The sequence below is a fragment of the Agelaius phoeniceus genome, chromosome 6, assembly GCF_051311805.1.
Source record: "Agelaius phoeniceus isolate bAgePho1 chromosome 6, bAgePho1.hap1, whole genome shotgun sequence".
Lineage (NCBI taxonomy): Eukaryota > Metazoa > Chordata > Aves > Passeriformes > Icteridae > Agelaius > Agelaius phoeniceus.
In genome coordinates, this window is record NC_135270.1 from 49,550,804 (window position 1) to 49,572,041 (window position 21,238).

The following is a 21,238-nucleotide window of genomic DNA, read 5'->3' on the forward strand; positions in this document are numbered from 1 at the left end:
GCACCTCTTAGTAATATTTTCTGTATGAGCTGCCAAAGCATCAGTGATTGGGAGCCATAAACACCCTCACTGCCTGTTTGCATCCTTCATACCTCAAAGAATTGGACAGAAAGGGTGATTAGCAACAAGAGACCCAATTGCTGCTTTGCTTACCCATCCTCACGTAACACAGAAGAAGGAAAAAACAATCTAGATAAAAGAGACGTGGACTTAATCTCATCCAGTTTATGGTCAAACCAGTTTAACATGAAAAAGCACCACTGCTAACACAAACATGAGAGCATAGCCCACAGTGTGTGCTCAAGAGCTTTAATGAAGTCTCTGCAAGAAGAATTCTCTTCCAGTCTGCGTAACAGGTGAAAGGACAGATGAACTGGTATCTGCCTATAAAGTATTAGAATCTGGAAAAAGATACTGGCAAGTGTGGCTAATTTAGAATCTTTCACATTCATTCCCATTCACAGAGATCAGCTCCCAGACACAGAGTGGAAGGGATCTGCTGTGCAGTACATTCCCAATAACCTTGTGGACAGGAGCCAGCAGCTATCGGTGGCTATCATGCTGGATAGTTACTACAAGCTGAGGGTTAATTATTAGCACAACTTAAAGAGAGTTTGATCCAGCCTGCATAGCTACACACACACAAAGCTTGTACCCTGAAGCACTTCCCTTCTCTCTACAGACAAGCTCAGCATGGTTTAGACACGTCCAAGGTGGCACACCATGCCAAGGCAGCAGTGACAGGGAAAATGTAGCCAGGCACCTCTTGAAGAGTCAGCACCTACAGGAATGGGTGCTGGGGGGCTTTTCACTGGTTGGTTTTTTTTGCAATACCACTTCAATGGTTCTTTAAAAACAGTTAGCATGACCACAACAAAGTTATGTTTTGAGTATTATTTGTAAGTTCTGCACACAAAAATTCTCTCCTTGACCTTGGAAATATTTTTTTTTCAGGGAGAAAAGACTGGAGTTAGCTTCTGCTCCACATATGCAGCTTTTACAATGAAAAGCAATGACCTCTCTGCAAGGACAGGTTAGAAAATATCAGCAGTCTGATTTGTAGAGATTTTTTAGTGATATTTAATAGTGAATTCAAGCTGGTGGGATGGGGAAGACCAAGGGAATGAAGCAATAACCAAAAACTGCAATAATCTGACAAGTTTATTTTGTAGAGTAACAGAAACTCAGATTTGGAAGATTTGTTCTTTTTCCACAGCAAAATGCTCTTTGGGCCTACATGTGCAATCATACCAAAGGGTTTTTTTCACCTAATTGTCCTGTTGATTCAGCATTACCCTGATGGACTCAATTATAACAAATAGTTTTACCTGTGCATAAGCACTTGATATTCAATCTGCATTCAGTAGGAAAACCAGGAGAGTGGGTAAGCAGATCAGGCTGAGTTCAGAATACGCCTCTTGCAGTCTGCACCTGGGATGGTGCAGATGTACAAACCTGGAGGTTCCTAAGGCAGACACAAGGAGCAAGTCCTAGATACAGCTAATAAATGGAACACAGTCTTCTACCAACACCACAGAAGAAAGAGAAAAGGAGTTTACCCTACCAAAATGAAATAAAAATGACGAGCCACGCTGGCTAAACAAGGCAGTGTTTGTGCAGGGCGGGGGGGCTCAGCTGACAACACTGCTCTTTTATGTGCTCCCATGCTGTGTTGGGTGCATAAACATGGGCTGACGTGACCAAGGGCTCCCTGTGAGCCAAGGGAGCAGCTTTCCCCTGGCAGGGAAGATCAGTGTTTGCTGACCCTGTCAGAAGGGAATCAGGGCCCCCTCTGTCTCCCCCCTGCCAGTCCTGCCTCCTCGGTAGCTGCAGGGCTCGCACTGCAGCCTGCAGGGTTGGCATCGCTGGCCCCAAACCTTTTTTCTGTGTCTGCAGAGTTACAGCAGAGGCTGAAATTGAGCCTGATTCTCTCACAGCAAAGGAGAGTGCTTTTCCAGCCTGGCATTTAGCATTTCACATTCTCATGCACTGCAAAGAACCATCGAACCCAGGGAAAAGTCAGGCTGCAGGGGAAATCTACATGACCAGCTGAGAAGGTCCAGCTTCCACTTAGGGCTTGAGAGAAATGCCACCCAGTGAGCCAAAACTGTAAAGAGAGTCCCGGGACTCTTATTAGACAGGGCAGCAAGGTTCAGGGATCACATCCAGCCCCTGCAAAGTGCCACAGCTCAGTGTTTGTCCTTAAAGAGTCACAGCTGTGAGAAAGGCACAGCTTTAATGAGGGCTAAGTCAACAGGAGGGACCTTCCAGGCGTGTAATACCAGCAGCAAGGGTGGCTGCAGGTAGGAGAGGAGTGTACTGATCAAGGAAACATTTGCTGAAGTAGTTTGGAAGTGAGCAGTTCAAACAATCTCCCTGCTGCTTACACCAGCGTCCTCCCAGACATGGGGCTTTTGTTAGTACCTCAAATATTGCTTTAGTAAATTAAAATCTATTTCCACTTTGCTCTGCTAGCGATTGCAAGAACAGAAAAGGTGAATTAAATCCTAACAGTGTTTTTGGGAATGAATAATCCCAGGAACATGTCAACAGCCTGGCAAGGGCTGAGGAAACACTCAGGCATCTCCCAGCCTCCTCTCTGAAGTACTCCTCAAGGACTTTCCATGCATAAATAAGCTAAGGTAGGATGAACTTTAAATAGGCCTCGCCCAACACAGTCAAATAAACTAGGGAAAACGTATATATGATTTGTAATATTTGCATTTCAAGCAGTGAAACTTCCTGTTTTGATACATTATACATGCTGGGATTACTAGCAAGCTGCAGGCTGGATAGGTACTTTATGTGCTCCTTTTTACCATGAAGCACAGATGGCTGACTTTGTTCAGGGACTGGGCATCACTGGGAAAACTCATGTTATGGCAGTACAGCTAAACAGTGCTCTCCTGCTTACAAGTGTAGTTTAATTTATCCACTTACTACCTCTCAAGGCCAAATTTCACATTTTGCATCTGCAGCCAGGCTGGGCCTTGGCTGTGCTGTTACTTGTCATTCTCAGTCAGTCACTGCTGTAACCTCACCTATTTGTAGCTAGGCTGTTGAAAACACAATGATGCATTCATTGTATTGATTCAAGAGATTACCCTGTAAAAAGGAAAGAACTTAATTTTTTTTCTTAATGGTCACAAATTAGATTTTAGAAAAGCAATATAAGACAATAAATAAACTGGGTTTATACAAATTAACATTGAATTTATTTGTTCGCTTCATAGTCCAGTCTAGAAACATGACCACTTGCACTATGCTAATGTCATTCATTTCTGTTGCTCAGATAAGCATGCCATCAAAAAAAGTCTGAGGTGAGGTGGGAGCTTTTATTAGGCCAACAAACAGGATCAGGAAAAACAACAAAGTAACTTATCAGCCAGCCCAAAAAAGGCATTACCTCTCCCTACAAACCTTGCCTTGCTTATACCATGGCACTAAATTCACTACTCAAATATTTCTAATCCTAGCAATTAAATTTTACATTTACTACAAGTCCAAGAGCAGCCTCAGCTTATAACTGATTTTGTTAACTAAAAAAGATTTTCAGTGCAGGGGGGCAAAGAAAGCATGAGGACACTGGTACTGGAAACACAGCTTGTGTCATTTGGCCAGCACAGGCTTTGCATCTGCCTTTGAGTTCCCCCACCCCCACATGCTGCAATCCCAGCATCCAAGGAGAATCCCCAGCAGCAAAACGATGGGCCTGGGGACCAAATTACCTTCCAGCTAACACTGCCCAGAATTACCTTCTAGATGGGTGGGGCTGGATCCCAAATAACTGATTTGAGAGACCAGCTGGCTCCCTTGCAGGCTGCAGGATGCCTTGGGGACTCCTGAGAGGAGGCAGCAGCAAGCTCCTGAAGTGGCTGAAAGTCATCTTTCATTCCACACTCACTGCCACAGCCCTGAATTAGGAGAGCATTTTCTGGGAGCCTGGAGGAATAATTGCATCCCATGGATCAGCAGATGAACAGGTCATGTATAGCTAAGGGGACGTGTAGGCATTTTCCCTGGAGCATTCCTGAAGCCTGGAGAGGCCTAATAAACTGCTTACAGGAACCACTATAGGTGTACAGCTATTAGGTATATAACCCTGCTTCGTCAGCTGTAGAGTAAACATACCCACACCCATGTGGTCACTTTCCAGCATCCTTGTCATTAACAGCAGCTCAGGCATCCCCAGTGAGCTTCTTGTTGAGACAGAAAAGCAGGAAAATACTCTTGAAATGAATTCCTAGCCTATTTTTGTTTAGAGTAGCCACACAACTCCTCCTCCCTGCCTCAAGGCGATGTCAAAAGCAAAAAGCAGAATTACAGACAAATGAGCCTCAGCCCCGGTGCTGCAGCAGGACAAGGCTCTGTGCTCAGCCTCTCCAGCCACAGTGTTCCTCTGCCTGCCCCTCCCAGCACAGCCTCCAGCACCTCCAGCGGCTGGGAATGAGCCCAGGAACTGATCTGGTACCAAGCACATGCTTGGCCCAACTCTCTGCATTCAGGGTCCCCTCCTCTGCCACCCTCCCTGCTTTCTCTGCATCCACTTCTGTTGGCAGCACTTGGGCCGGCTTCAAGCACGTAATGGAAGATTCACACTGCTAACACCTTGTCTCATGTAGCAGAGCAAAAAAGTATCCTTAATTCAGTTTACATTTAACTATGAGCAGCTGAGGCAGAGCCCCCTTCATTCTTCAGGGGAACCATTGCACCAGCACCCAGGCTGGCTTTTGGGAAAGTTGACTCTCATTAACTTTTGAGGGTACTCATGTTGACACAGCCTGTGTTATTCCTTGCTGCAGCAGTGGCAGTGGCCACGTTTATGGCTCCATGGTGCTGTAAATAAACACTAAAGCTGTGTTTTAATGGTGGCAGGAGGGCAAGAGCTTTTGCTGCTGAATGCCCTGCAGATTGGTATTGCCCTCAGAAGGGAAGGCACTGGGTAGCCTAAAGATATCATTGTCTGCAACAAGCACTTTCTTTCATAAACACCACCTGAAAAAAAAATCAACCAGCCAACCAACTAAAGAAGTTATATGTTGGAAACCAACTAAAGAAGTTGTGTGCTGGAAATAGATGGTGGAAAGGCTTTCCTGTGCCGCTGCTCTGGGCACCAAGCTGTCAGATTTTATGGGAGGGCAAAATAGGACGTTACATGATCAGAAAGAGCATGTTAGAGAAAGGAAAAGCAGGACACAGAATAAAATGCATAATTCATGGCTTGTAAAAGCCTTGAGGCAAGACCTTTCAGACTTGCTAATTGCTTTGCCGAGAAATAGGCCAGAAGCCATAAGAATGACTCCTGGAGCCAGGGAAATGACTGCATGAAGCATTGCACCATCCACCCAGGGGCTTCCACATCACCCCTCTTGCACAGGAGTGCTGCTGGCAACATGCCAGCCCAGGACAAGTGTGTGGGATATCGGGCTGATCCAAGGATCTGGGTGTAATTCTGGTATGTAGTCCTGTGCATTCAGGTTTTTGAACTGCAGGCAGATACATTTATATAAAAAATGCCTTGGAGGACCCTCACTGTGTGCTCAGAGCCCTGGCATGCAACTCTGTGCACGTGAGACAGGCAGAGATGAGCAGTTCCCCCACTGCAGGAGCCAGATTTAGCCTCACTGAGCTCAATGGCAAAAAATTCAGTGGGTGCAACATCAGATCCCAGTTGCAGGCAAAGAAATTGATATGACAAGTAGGAAGGATGAAAGCAAGCTTAATAGCTTATAGTTACTGAGGTTTGCCCAAGTACATGGTTTGGTGGATTTAAGTCATGAAGAAAGCATCAAAATCTTTTAGCTTCCTATATTGTAACTATCTCCTCCTCCATGTCCCCAGTGAGCAGCTTTGGATTTTTTCATCCCAGCAGGCAAAATCATAGGATTTTGTCTACCTACATGTTCAAGTCTCTCCTACTGATATTCTCTCATTTCAGAAAACACTGCTCCAACCAATTCTGTGATAATATCCTGCTGACCACCACCAGCCACTGCTCATCTTTGTTAAACCTCACCAGAATTTTGCCTTAAGGACCTAAGAAAGGCTTTGCTATTGCTGTTTCAAATTTGTTACCAAATCCACTAAGTAATTTGCTGTGTCTGAAGAAAGATGGACTTGCCCCCCAAAGCAAAGGGATCAGGCACCTTCCTTCTTCACCAGCTTGTCCAGCTTTCACCCCAGCATCTTCTTGCTGTCCTGTTTCAACTGTCTTTCCTCACAATGTCCTTAGAGAAGTCTAACCCCTCAACTTATACTCTGAATCCATCAAGAGAAAAATCCCCTTTTTTTGCCCTTTCCTGCCCCTTTGGTATTATTTACTGATGTATCAAAATTACCATAAAAACTTATTAATAAAACACAGATCTGTATCTTCCATAAAGCAACTTATCTCCATGAGATTGCAAAGTAAAACTACTGAAAGCACAAGAAAACAGAATCTGTCCCTTAATTGTACTTTGCTCAGTCATACTACATCAATTCATTTACGGAAGCAGATTAAATTTTTACTGCTAATGTACTTGATTTATTACTTAAAGATGTTCCATCTATTTCTCAGTGCCAGGAGTATGAAAAAAAAAGAATTTGACAGAGATGAAGAAAGAATAAGATGATGAAAGATCCCTGGGCTTGACAGGTTTCATGGGGAAACCATCAGTACCAGGCTTGTGAGTATGAATGAAGCTATCAGTTAGTGGTATAAAGTTTCAGAGCATACAGGACACTTTTTTAGTAATACTTCAAATTACATAATGGTAAAAAGACAGATTGCTTTGCAATACCTTCTATATAAGAACCTTAACTATTATTCCATAAATTTAAAAGGAGTCACAGGGAAGGCAGGAGAATTTAAATAGCAGGTCAGACATCAATACAGAAGTACAGTGAAGCTGAGGATCCCCAGCCTTACATCAGACTAAAACACCATTCCTAGCTCTACAGGCAAATAACCTCTGAGCTACTTTATAATCAGTGTGCAAGGTGATTCAAACCAAGCTGCAACACACTCAATGGGCAACTGTCTCCTACACCTTTTATAAATGTTCCTGTAACATTTTATCTCTTAATGCTACTGTCCATTAGGTTTTGACATCTACAAGGGGCATGCAAGGAATTCACAGTTTCCCCAAGTCCAGAGGTTCCAGCCCAAATGAATGTCAAAGCATACAGAAGTGAAACTGGGAATAACAGAAAAATGTCACTTAATCTGTGAGTTCCACCTTTAATAAATGTTGGTAGCTCCCACACTGGACGTAAGGTAAAAAAGCATTAGCAGTAAGAGGTGTTTGGTGAGATGTATATTGTTCTGTGACCTATCCATTTGGTCCAAGGGAGAAGGCAGTAAATGCAGAATGGGTCCATTGCAATCACAACACAAAGAACAGGCTTTCACTTCCTGCAGAGAATACTAGCACAGATGGTGAATCCACATTTTGCAGGAAAATCCATGTGCTTCTACATTAATGAGACATGGGTTAGAAGAACACAGTATTATGCACTGTCGTCATTATGTCAAAAGTGATTTGTTGTCCAAGCTTAGGTGTCCAGATGGTACCAAAAATACTCCAAACTTTCTATAAGCACAAAGCTTTCACCATAATTAAAAAATGGTTCAGAAAATATACTGGTTTCTCTGAGTATTCCTAATTCACTTTTAAGTGCTGAACTTGCCACGTATTTTGCTTGCAGTGCTTTAACAAGAAGGACAAACATGCATTGGAAAACCTCAAAAGGCAGAGCTGGGGAGTGATAGCACAGGAGAAGGGAGATGGGCAGAGCCATCACATTCCAAAGTGCAGAAAAGAAGGAACCAAGAAGCCAAGAGCTATTTGGTGCTTCCTTGGTGGATATACTGGCAAGGTCTTCAGAAAATAACTGGTCTCTGGTCATGCAGGATGGCACAAAAGCAGAATTACAGAACTAAGTGTTCCACATTCCATTAAAATTAGCTCCAAGGAAGAGCAATGGCCCCTTCTGATTCAGATCTGGTTTAACCCCCTCTGTCCACAGGTTTATCCATACTGGAACAAAAGCAGCTGGATTTTGTAACTAAGTTCCATTATTAGCACACTTTATTTTCTGATAGGAGCCTCAAAAATCTTCATAAAAGCTTGCAGTGAAATCATTGCTTTATTTTCACTTCACTCTAGCTGACTCCCACAGGTTAGACTGTATTTTTTCTCTTAAAAGTAAATTGTACAGCTTCTCTTAAAAAGCTCACCTTTGAAAAAAGAGAAAATAGAAAATAGCCTAGAAAAAAAAACAACTAGAAAATACCAGGCTAAATTTGACAGTTTTTCCTTACGTTTCAAAGCCAGGGAAGGGGTTTTTCCTGGAAAAAAATGCTATCTTTTCTACTCAAGAAGACTGAAAATCTGCTGCAGAAAAAAATGAGTGGAAAAAAGAAATAAATAAACTGCCAGGAGAGTATGTGGGTGGCAGGATTCAGTCTTTTATCTGACAGGTGTATGTCAGCACTTCTTCACAGTCAGGTACCTATAAGGGGGATCTGATTGTTTTCCTCTTGTTATTGTACTGTTTCCTAATGAAAGCCCTTGTTTTTTAGGTTAGCTTCCTGCCAGTCTCTTTGTCTGATGCCCAAAAAGTGAACAGGTTAACAAAGCAAAAAAAGCTGACGCCTTTCGTCATTGATGTATTTGCTCTTCTAAGTGTCTCAAGCAAATTCATCTTGAAATTTAAAATCACGTTGTCAACCATGCAGTAGGCAATGTGGTCCAAAGACAGATTTACAGACTGGTAACCAAGGAGCAGACAGAGGAGGTGGCTGCTCAGCTGATGGATATAAATAGTAAAATCCTAGTCAACAGGATATTATTGTTCTTTGGGGTTCCCAAAGAAGCCTTAAGTGATGGATCAGCTCCTACGCACATGCTGGTCGCAAGCCAGTGCCCGTGAGCAGTGGGAAGAACCTGCCCAGGGAAGACTCAGGGCTATTTCAGGACTTACCAGGCCTCAGCACTTCCCATGCTCTGGTGGAAAACAGATTGAGAAGGTAGGGGAAGGTGCCCAGCAAAGCACCTGTCATTTATTCATTCCTCATAGTATTAACAACTCATCTCTAAGAATGAGACTAAAACAGCTTTCCTCTGCTCGTGCAATGAAACCAAGCCTAGATGGAGATGACCAAACAAACACCAAAGAGGTTGAGAAACTGGGGATAGAGAACAAAGAAGGAAAGGAATCTTCCAGGAGAAGGTCAAAATGGCTTATTTGTCAAGCTGTAACTCCACAAGACACCAGCTGCAATTTGCTTCAATTCAAGGCAGCTTATGCTCTCAGATATCGCAGAGCTTCCATTATAAACCACTTCTAAAGGTTAGGCAATTAATTGCCTCATCCTCTGTGACCTTTGCAGTAAGAAAACACAGAATCTGATTGCTGTCCTATTTCTAATTTTGTTTTTATTAACTCTCTGATTTCTTTCTCTTGCAGAACATATTCCTATGTGTGTCTGCAGGGCAGACACACATCCTTCCCTACATTCACACAAGATAAAAACACCTCATCCATGCCCTTGGTAAGCTGTTCTTCCTCTGTACCTCACCAAGCTCTTTCAGGCCTGTGCACAAGGCTGACAGGGTTTCAGGACAATGGATATACCACTGCTCTCTGTTAAAATAACATTTGGATGATTCTGAGAACTGAAGAGCATGAATTGACAGCAAGTTCATGCTGGGACAAAATTTAATGTGATTCATTTATGCATGCAAGCAGAAAGCTTTTATTAGCATACATTTCTCAAAGAAAACAAATTATAGTTCCTGGAGATGTTCATCATTAATTACCCTCTTCCATCTAGCAGGAAGTTGTCTTCCTTCCCCAGCTTTACTTTATCTTCTTTCTAGAAACACATACTCAAAACAAAATAAACAAAACTTCTGTAACAAACCCAGTGAACTGAAAGCATAGTACAAAGGGCCAGAGGGAACACGGCTAATTTGGATCTTAACTGAGGTAACTCCAAAGCCCTTGAAGGAAAAAAGAGTTTCTACCTGAAGATGATAACATAGAGATGATCAAAATGAGACATCAAAAAATACATCTTCACAAATAGGGAAAAAGTAGAACAAAGCAGGTTTATTCCATTCTACAAACATTTTGTTTTTCTTTCATTTCAAAAACCCCAAGTCGAGCCAAACTGAAATCTGATTGCAGTTAACCTTCACCCCAACTGGTGTGCACTGCACAGAACACCAGCAAGCACATGCAAACCCAGAGGGGAACCACCTGCCACCAACATGAGAACACCACATATGGGGCTGAAAGATGGGTCTGGAGCTTCATGGCAATTATCAGCTTGTAAAGGTTTCTGTGGACAAGGCAGTATATATGCCACATGAATTGTCAGGGAACATTGTTAGCTTTTGCTGTGACACAGTGAAGGAGAGAAGAAGGTGTGAAGAAAGGAATTTGGTCAGCTAGTTCAAATGGTCACCTCGAAAAGAGAATACCAAGATTCAAGGCCTGCTCCACCAAAATTTTCCATGTTCATACATAGAAAAGCGTTATTAGATTCTCTGGATAACTTAAATCAATCCTCTGGCTTTCATGTGTCTTTTATCCTCAAGCCTGACTTAAGGGTGTCATCTAGAGAAATACATTAAAACCATGAGACACTCAAACACTAAAAAAAAATAGAAATAAATCCCTGCTAGAATGCAGTAGGAACACATTTCAGTTTCAGTCAAGTCAAACACAAAGCAGTAAGAAAGAAAGCCTATGGGTATCAATATTATTTGAGTACCATAACTCAAGTTTGGACCCTCTCTGTAAAACCAGAATTCCTAAATGCTACTTCCACATCCATAACAACCCCTTCATTCTTTAAGGATGCTGCATGCAAGAATACACATGTGTAGCAGGACTAGAAAGCCAAGAAGAAGTGGGCAGCCCCCACCAATCTTTCTGTCACAGGGCCATCACATTAGCACATTATGCTGTATTTTCCATGCAGCTCCTGTGTTTAGGCTCCAAAACTGATCATTAGTGTGATAAATTAAATGAGTGGAAACTTTGGCTCAAAGAGCCCAAACTGCTGCAGCTCTGAAGTCAGTCACTCTTCCTAAGCTTTGGTTCATTAGGGAAATGAGAATATAAGAGGTGAAGTGAACATCCAGTTCATAATTAAGTGCCTAAATGACAAAGCTGTTTACTGGCTTGAGTGACGCAGCAAGGGGGTCTCAGCACTTGCTGTAGGCATCCAGGCTGCTTCTGCAACTGGCTTTCCTAATCAGCCCCAACATAAAAGCAAAGGACTCACTGTGCACGAAAAGAGCTGAGATCCTGCAGGAAAAAAACATTGCTCTAGAGCCATTTGTAGGATGGGCAATGAAATAATGCTTCGACCTTTCCCAAAATTAACGGGTGTCAAGGACTTGAAAAGTACTAAGATCTGACCAGTTAAAACAAAATCTGAATATAACTTGCTGGGTTAATTAGTTTCCAGTTTTGAGACAGATGGATATCAGCTTCCCAGGCCTCCTCAGCTACACTGGCACCTGAGAACAGCCCCTCTTGACTGGGTGTGGACAGGAAGCATGCACTGTCCTTCTCCTGCAGAAATGGGCTCCCATCACCAGGGTCAACCCATCCACCACTTCCTGACTTCACAGGAGTCACACTGGTGCAACCTTCAAATTCTTAAATGAAAATAAACTCATGATGACTGATACTGTCAGCAGCAGCTTAGATCAAGGATTTTACAGCATCCTTTAGCTGTGCTAGCAACCAGAACACGGTGCTTCCTCTCTTCATACACAGAGTTGTTGAATGAAAACCTCCTATCTTCTTTAATCCTTCTGATAAGGAAACACATAATGTTTTGAAGCTTTGAAAGGCCAACACCTAGTAGGTCAAAAAGACTGCCTACCTTCACAAGAAGAAATGCAGTTTACCAGTAAAAATTCATACTCTTTCTTCTTTCCAATGTCAATAACCAAACAACTTCTGCAGGAAGACTGAGCACAAGTTCTTTTAACCAACATCAACTCCCTTAACAAATTTTTTCTCTATGACAGGAAGAAACAGAAGAACTCAGGCAAGAGTCTAAAACTTCAAATCACCCTTTGTCCTGTATCCAGAGAGATCTTAAAAACCCAAACAAACAAACAAAAACCAAACCAAAGACAACAACCAAACAAAAACCCAAACAAAGAAAAGAAAAAGAAAAAAAATGAGAGCAACAGGAACTAAATGTTGTTCAGTGGCACTAATCATTGGGCCAGGAAGTCCCCTCCACAGCCTGAAACCTGAGAACAAGGAGAGGGACCTGAAACCTGAGAACAAGGAGAGGTTTCCCAGGTACTCTTAGCAGTTACTCTTGGAATCACTCAGGATTTGTACCAGAAACAGGCCTAGGGAGTACCTTATCAAAAAGGGAGAGTCAATGGGAATTTTGTCTCTGGAAGATCATCTACTCATTTGGGCAGGATTTTTATGTCTCACCAAGTAGAAGTATGACATGCAAATACTGGCCAGAGTCCCTCCTGCACTATCTAGGTTTCTGAGGAGCACACTCATCCCCACGGGCCTGCTTCTGGTTGCCTTGTTACTCTCCCCGGGCAAACAGCCCAGACAGATTTATGTTTCATTCCTTGTATTTAAGACAGTAAGTCTGAAGTGGACATTTCATACAATGTTATTTATAAATGCTATATCTTTATTAAGTTACAGCTGCAGTTCATGTTTATCATGAACATCAGTAAGAGCCAGAAAACTTTAATCATGTGTCCAGATGCAGTCATATGAAGGATCAGATTTTAAGTTATCTTCATTGGCACTGCTTCCATTTGTCACAGAGCCAGGTCTCTCTTGCCCTTCCTACTTCTCACTGAGCCAAGAGAAGCATAATCAGCCCTCAGTTGTGAGCTACCCTGACTGCATACACCAAACACCTATTGACATGCATTAGGGGGTTCCTCAGAAGGACTGAAACAAAATGGCAAAGTACTTCTATCTGGCCATTAGTGCACAACAGAAAGACAGCCTGTGCACATAACTGCTCCCTCTGCTTTGGCTGCAGTTCAGAGCTTCAGCTGGAGTCCTGTGAAATGGACACTTCAGGCTGTGATACGGCTCTTACAACATATGAATAACACATGGCCTCCCAATTGTCAGGGGGTTTAGTGCACTGTTAAGGGCATCTCTTGAAGAAAACAGGAAAAACAGGCTGGAAGAGTAAAAATGGATCTGGGGCATTCCTTGGGTATGGGTAAAGCATCTCTGACCTTAGGAGGTCAAGAGGAACTCAGACATATGGAGCATCTAAACAGTCATGTTTCCTGGTAATGGACACTATGGAAGAGCAGCTTTGGACTCTACAAAATGCACTCATCTCCAGTCTTAATTATGATAAAATGAAGATCCAAAAGGATGAATGCATTAAATATAAAAAGGACTGGTATATAAATCTTTGTTTTTAAAATTAACTCTGTGACAACATATTTAATGAACATTTATTTTGTAAACAACTGGAGTTATATTACCAATTGCACTACAAAAAGAGGAAAAACATAATGAAGTAAATCAACACTAGATTTGCTAGAAAGTCTAGAAAGGTCTCATTTCTGACTGCTAACAGTAAGAGATGCTAATATTAAAAGTATAAAAAGCAAGGTAACTCATTCCTCACAAATACACTAGGTCTGAATTCCATTGACCAACATCAGAAATAACTTTCAAGACACTATGGCATAAAATACATTTTAATTTGTGTTTGAAATTAATTTGTGGAAAAATAATAGAATCCCTCAAAGTATTACATTATTATAACAAATATATGTCTTGAATCATGCTATCAAATAAAGTAATGGGCACAGGATTAGAGTTACCTTTTAAGTATTTTTGATAACATCTATTCAGATTCAGTGGGATTTCGGGTTTTATAAAGAAATCCTCTGCTTAAAGCTTACAGGTCCACAGGCATTCACTCTGTAGCTATCCAGGCTGTTGCTATTACAGCCATCCTAGAAGATGCCAATTTAAACTTTTGTTCACGGCTGTACAGCTAAAATACAGCTCAGCTCTTTGCACAGAAATATGCAGCAATTATAACGAAGTAAAATTCATCCTGCAGTCCTCCACCTACAGTCCCTGTATTTAACTGGCTGGGGAGATATAAAAATAGAATAACAGGTACAGAGACATGTAGAAAAAGACACTTATTTCTTATAAGGTGCTGTGATGCCCTTCACCACCCCAGCACTGACACACATCTCACTGCCTATCTGGTAATTTCTACTCCTGAATACATTTTTGAGATCATTTTGACTTCTACATGACAAGACAGATATTTGGCTCTTTCCCTTTAGACATATGCCCTTAAGAATCATTCTGAAATAACAGTAAGGTTCAACAACTTAGGACATAAACAAATAATGTCTAAATGGACACTGACAAGCCAAAATGCCCAAGGTTGCTTCTTCTAGTCCAACAGAAGTCTGTCTTTAAAAGTTAAAAATGAAATCAAGTAATCTCTTTGTAATATTTTCAAAATAAATGCTATACATTCTTCAGAAGGCAAGTGACATAACCTTGAAATTGTCCTTAGGAGAAAGAAAATTGTTTGAATTTCTGTCCAAGTCAAGTGGGCAAAACAAAAAACAAGCAGGAGAACTATGAAAAGTCCATTATATTTTTAAATCATCATTAGTTTTAACACAGTGTTTTGAAGATTGTCATTTTCAAACTATGACTTCAGGCAAGTGACATGATCTGAGGTCTCACCAGCTCTCCCAGTGCTGAGACTGGTCAGCACTTGAACAACAGCTCACCCAGGAAAGACAGAGAAGGTGATGCTGGCAAGTGACAGCACATCAACCCCATGCCTCGAGTCAGGTCCATGCAGCTGCCAAGCAGAGTCTCTCTTAAGACAAATTGTCAGCACACAAGAGAGTTCATGTGACTGGGGAGCTACTGGGCATGATTTGAATTTGGTGTCATTTCATCCATTTAGTGGGACAGAGAGCCCAGACTTCTAATTTGTTAGAGAAATTAGGCATTACCCTTGTTAAAATTGCATGCTGAAACATGCAATCTGCACTTTGTCTCACCTCTTCCTGCTCCTTTTTTTCAGTGCCAGGGTTTCCTGCATCTGGAGCAGGGTAAGTCTTCCCTCCATGGCTGACAGATACTGCCAGGTAAGAGACTGCCCTTCCCAGACCATGCCCACTAGGACTCTTGGGTTCCAGCATTAGCTTTGGCATCTCATCTCATTCATGGATCTGAATCTGTATTTTGGGGGTTCACATTTATAATTCTCAGGCGTATCTAACTTAACTTTTACAGGATCACTCTGTAGTTGTACAGTGCTTTGCCTAAGGTTCTCCAGACAATTTAATCTTTCCAAATGTCACCTGAATCTACAAAGATCTCCACTAAATGAACATGCCTCCAGGCAGAATGAAATCTTGCTGAGTATGGTGACAAGTTATAGAAGAGTTAAAGTAATGAACAGTTACAGCACTTTACTTTTGTCAAAGTGAATGGATACATTAAAAAGGTTTCCTTCTACTTGTGAAATTTCCATCTATTTGAAAGCATGTCAAACTACAGCAAACAAGTTGAATGATGCTGTATCTTGTAATTAAAGGAAAATTATTACTCTCTGTAGTTAAGTGCAAAAGTCATTAAAAATAGGCCTCATACATAAATAAAAAGAAAAGTACGGAGAGAAACGTTTTCAAGACTGACTATAGCACCTGCCTTTGGTCATCCATCAGTGATGCTTAAGCCCCCACAAAGTAAAGGTATCTAGATATTCTCACTGCCAGAGTTAACTTGTGTGAGTTAGGCATTTGTATTACTTCTTGAGACAGAGGCTTCAGAATCTGTTCATCTGTTACCTCATAAGATGCTGAGATTCATGTTAGTGACAATTATAGTTACTGCTACTGTCCAAAGCTTGTGAAGTCTAGATCTCAAGGATCCAAACAGGAAGTCAAGCAAAATCAGAGAGTGCTGGGACTTTATGACTGAGTGATCCACCCAGAGATATAAACTATGGCAAGGATGGGGAACCAATGGGGCTGATATTGTTCAGGTTGTTTCTTCCAGTCTGTCACCCTTCTTTTTCTCCGTTATTTCTGTCAAGGCTACAATACACTCCTGTGTAGCCCTCCAAGTACTTTTGAAGGCCATGTACCCCTCAGAAGAGCAAGAATGAGACTCAAGAAAATACTGAAATCTACAGAAACCAAGGAATAAATATGTACAGGTTTCTGTGAGTTCTGGATCAAACCCTGAGTGAGTAGTGAAATAACAAGCAGCAGGACCTTGACTTTTCTGTGATAGCAGAAATGCAGAGTTCTACCATTCCAGCCCATCTACTCTATTAGAAATATACAAAATGAACATTCAAACCATAATTATTTTAAAGTTGTGGTAGCAGCACTTGTTTGCCAGAGATGATACATCTGACTGCACAATTATTCATCTCTATATATTTCATTCCAAGGAATGTAAGGAAAGATATGTACTGCTCAACACACATTTAGACTATTGCAAAGCACACAACCAACATATCATCTAAAAGAGGATGAGGATGTTGCTTCTTTCTAGCAAGTGCAATTTGCCACACAAGGAAGTATATTTTTGAGGATCCTAAATCAAGCTTCCAGTAGGGAAGATTTTAAAGTATTCTTGTATTGTAACAAAATGTTCCCAATGGTGTCATAATGGAAGAAAGAAAGAGGGAAAAAACCATCTCCTGGCAGGAAATTAATTATTGAGCATTCCCCTGCTTGAAAATGCACTCCTACATTCTGTGCAGGCTTTCCATTTTTCTCTCTATGTGGAGAAATTCACTATGGAGAATATACAATCAGAACAGAGAGCATGAGGGTATCAGTTTCTTAAATGCATTTAGAAACCGAGCGCACCGGGAGGGAGGAACTTGGTTTGTGCATCACCACACCTAATGTTTATTCCTTCTTTATATTCCTCTCTCCTCTTCTCCATTAGATTGTCACTTCTGCTTCTGTTCTCTGAAATCACTCTGTTGAGAATGGAAGAATTGTGCCTGGTTTTTAGCGTCACTTAGCTGACACAGTTTTGAAATGTCACTTCCTACTTCTAAAAAATCAAATAGAAAATCTCTTGATGGAAAAGGAAAATAGAAGCCCATCATTACATGCCTAAATATCAAGATGTAATTCCATTTTTAAACTCTTTTTTTTCCACCCCCAAGTCCTGCCCATTTAGTAAATTTTGCCCCTTGCTGTCAGTTTCAGTTTCCCTATGAAAGAGCTGAAAAACCCACAGCGGCCATAATTTCACACATGACAGAACATATAGCTCCTGAAGCTACTTCTGCAGCCAGCACATGCACCTACAACATCTCAATTTGGTGGGATCATACCACTGCAAAAGCATCTTCATGAGAGCAAACACTTCCCAGTAACTGGCATCTTGGATTCTTCCTGGATGTGGAACAACCAAACTAGAGAGGGAAGATGCAACAGACTGAAACAACATATGCTATCTTCAAATAGAATTCATGTCAGCAGTGCTCAATAGCTTAGCTTAGACATAATGAAGAAATTTGCAAGAGAAATAAACAATTTTCACTTTTTAAATCAGAGCCAGAAAGGGTGTGGAGAACTACTACAGCAGATGTCTGTGTGATTCCTGCAGAAACCTTAATATCAGCTAGGCTGCCTGTGACCCTTTCTCACTTGAGTCAGCAGCACCTGGGCTCTTCCAGCACTTCCAAGCTGGGCAGGATGGCTTGGACACAGCATGGCTGCACTGCCTCTGTCTGCCTTGCACACCTCACACTTCTCTGGCTCTGTGCATCAGCCCAGCAGTCTCCACCCTGCATGCACACATGCCAGTGTTTGCATGTGTGCTTCATATCTGCAAATACTGAGCTGCTGCCTCCCATCCTCTCCTTACTCCTTCTTGGGTCTGAATTAACATGATGGGTTCCCCAGAGACCAGGAGGGACCTCCACATATGCAAAATGTCCCAGTGAATGGGAGCATTCTGGAATAAGACAAACCATCCACTTGGCACTCTAAACACAGCTGGAGTTACAAGAGAGTGCTGCAGGAGCTGGAGGTGCAGCAGCAGACAGGGACCTCCACAGCACAGGTCCTTCATGAGGCTCTGGGCAGCAGGGCTTGGGGGGTCTGATGGTGCTGATGGAAATGCTCTGTTGTCCTCACCTCGTTTTTCATCCCAAACTCTTGACTTTCTAGCACATCAAAGCTTTTATTGATTCTACAACTGATAGACAATGATACTAGCAATTATTCAGATGGCATTGTTTTGAGAGGGGAGATTGAATTTTGAATTATAAAGCAGAAGAAAGTTTAATTACCACATATGAGCATAGAGCATATGCTGCTATTTTACAAAAAACTGTTCTGAAGAGAAGCACCATGCTCTGCCACCAAGCTCCCAAGCGACAAAAATCACACTCTCACGAGTATCAGACTTGCCATCTGTAAAATGTTTTTCATCTCTAGAAGATAATGTGAGAACTATGTGTTACAAATCATATCTTTTGTGACAGCTATTATCACTTGCTTTGGAGCAGCACCTTAGAACAAATGTTTTTTCTGCCCTATAAGAGCTCACATGAGGCATGAAACTTCTTAAAAACCCATTTAGTAGTGCAAGCAAGGTGATAACCAATATATGTTTCAAAATTTCCCTTGGATGATAGGAAGAGAACAGGAGGTTTTCTTCATGAACATAATGTCATTCAAAGGAATTTGCTCTGTAGGATGACATTCTCCTACACAACTACAGGAATTTTAGATAAGGCTGTGTGCATTTGTACTGTGTGCATCTGCATTTTAAATTCCAGAAAGGGAAATTAACCATTCTCTCAGAGATGGGAGGCAAAGCCAAAAACATACTACTCTTTCTAGGAACAGATTACTTTTGTATTCCTTCTCAAAAATGCCCATGAATTAAGGATTAAACTTGGCTTAATGACTACACTTTTGAGCAGCAAGAGATCAGAGGCAGGCCAGCCATGTTAACACAGAGAATCGAAAGGGACTGAGACAGAAGCCAGAAACATTGAGCTACAATGTAATGAGAGACCGTCAAAACCCAAGGGGAATGCAACCTGGAATCAACAGCCCTGACTGTGCTCAAAATCTGAATTTCAGAGGGCAGGATGATGCAGGTCAAAATGATGTGGAGTGACCCCATCAGTAGCTAACTGCATTAATATACCAGAGCTGAAAGAATGGCTAATCTGACTCTCTTTTCTGATAAATTATATATCTTCTGTAATCAATCCAAACCGAAACTAATTTCCAGCAAGTCTGCTGCTCTGCCAGTAGACAGTGCCTTAATATAATTATGCACAGACAGGAAGAGATAACGACCTCTGATTCAAGTCTATTATTTTTATGGAACATGAAGATACATCGCAGTATTATGGAGCTATTGATTAAGATCAGTATGTTACATTGAACAAGTTGTTCTCCCATAAACCACTGATGTTTTTTTCCTCTTCCATCGAGTCTTGCTGTCCTTTCCAGTCAGGAGGAGTTACCTGGTGAGGGGCAAACATAACGTTGGAGGAACTACTACTACGGCTACATTGATACCGATCTACATTCAGAGCCAGGTATTTGCATCCCTTCCGCCGGCACAGCTTGTGGCAGAATAGGAGAGCATCTCGCAGATGATTTATCCAAAAGCTCTGTCCATGTTTATTCAACAGTAGCATATTAGAAGATACATTAAACTGAGTCCTCTGATAGCGGCTTTGCTTCGAATCGCGGTGCTGCGGCCCCGGAGCCGTGCCCTGACCGCGGCCGGGTGACCCCAGATGTCGCTGGGGAGCGGCGGGCGGGCTCTGCCGGCAGCCGGGGCGCCCGGCCGGGCCCCGCGGGGACCCCCGCGGCAGGGTGAGCCCCAGAGCCCCCCGGATCACCCCCGATCCCAGCCGGAGCCCGCACCCCCGCCCCGACGGCCCTCGGGGGAGGCTGTGGGCGGCAGCAGCGCCCGGGGAGACACGGCAGTGCCGCCCCCGCAGCATCCCCAGCGCGGCGGAGCCCCCGCGCCCCGTCCCTGCCCCGGGGCCGCTCCCTGTCCCAGCGCCGGGATCTCCGCGGCCGGACGGGCAGGAGCCGCGTTCGGGGGAAACTTTGGCCCCGCCGCCCTCCTCCCCCGGCCCGGCACCCACACCGCCCCCGCTCCGCGGAGCCGCGGGAGCCCGCGCGGGCGGCCGGGGGCGGCGGGAGGAAGGAGCGGCGGGGGAGCAGCAGGGGCCGGAGCGGGGCGGCGCGGGGGCGGAGGGAGGGGTTTCTGCGGGGGTGTTGGTTTACCTTGGAGGTTCTGCACTCGGATGTCGCTGATGTGCCCGATGAGCTCCTCGCGCTGGAACCAGTCCCACTCCTGCCCGGCCATAGGGGCGCGGGGCCGGGGCCAGGGGGGCGGCGGGAGCCGGCGGCACCGCCACCGCCGCCTTCACCGGCACCGACGGCGGGCGCGGAGCGGAGCGGAGCGGGCGGGGGGGCGGCCCCTCTCCGCGCCGGCTGCGCCCCGCCCCGCGCCCCTCCCTCCATCCCTCCCTCCTCCCTCCCTCTGCCCGCCCGGCCGGGGGCGGCGGGGCGGAGCGGGCGGGGGTCCGGCCGTGCCCCTCCCTGCCCTCGGCCCGGCCCGGCCCCGCTCCGGCCGCCCCCTCGGGCGCAGGCCGGGACCCCCGCCCGTCCCAACGCAGCGCTCCCCATAAAAACGCGCTTATTGCCGAGGGAAGGGAGCGCCGAGCCCTCCTGCCGTACCTGGGGACCGGAGGAGCGCCGTCCCTAAAACAAGTGTCATGCACCCACGGCAGCAATGGAAAAACAAAAGTATGAGCAGCAGAGGGGTTTTCCTCGAGGGCATGAAATCAGTGCCACTATACATTAAAACCACTAACAGTTGCATTCTGATTTAGCGTGCTCTTGGTAGTCTGTTCAGGCTCTCCAATTTCCTTTGAGGTGAATTCTCACGTTTACTGTCTCCACGTACACCATTTTTCATCCAGCTTGGACAGTAATTGTTACCAAGGCCCTTCGGTGTCACTGGGATTTGTTCTCTACAAACCTGATGAACAGCTTGAGTATTTCATTTGCATACAAAGCATTTCATTGCAATATACCACTATTTGTACCTTCGTGCAGGTAAACAGCAAATTTTGGCATGATCCAGTCAGACCAGTATAGCATCAAGAGTTAGACTAGCAAAACATGTAAGCAAAATCTACAAAGTT

The 21,238-nt window shown here is 43.6% G+C and overlaps 1 protein-coding gene across 1 annotated transcript in view; it reads right to left on the reverse strand.

Moving 5' to 3' along the window:
* The window catches only part of CLMN (calmin), a 76,265-nt gene extending 55,724 nt beyond the window's left edge, over positions 1-20,541 (reverse strand). The window contains exon 1 of the mRNA XM_054635185.2: positions 20,313-20,541. Coding sequence (XP_054491160.2) covers positions 20,313-20,394 — 82 coding nt within the window. The 5' untranslated portion in view covers positions 20,395-20,541. The remainder of the gene's footprint in view (positions 1-20,312) is intronic.
* Positions 20,542-21,238: the final 697 nt, after the last annotated feature.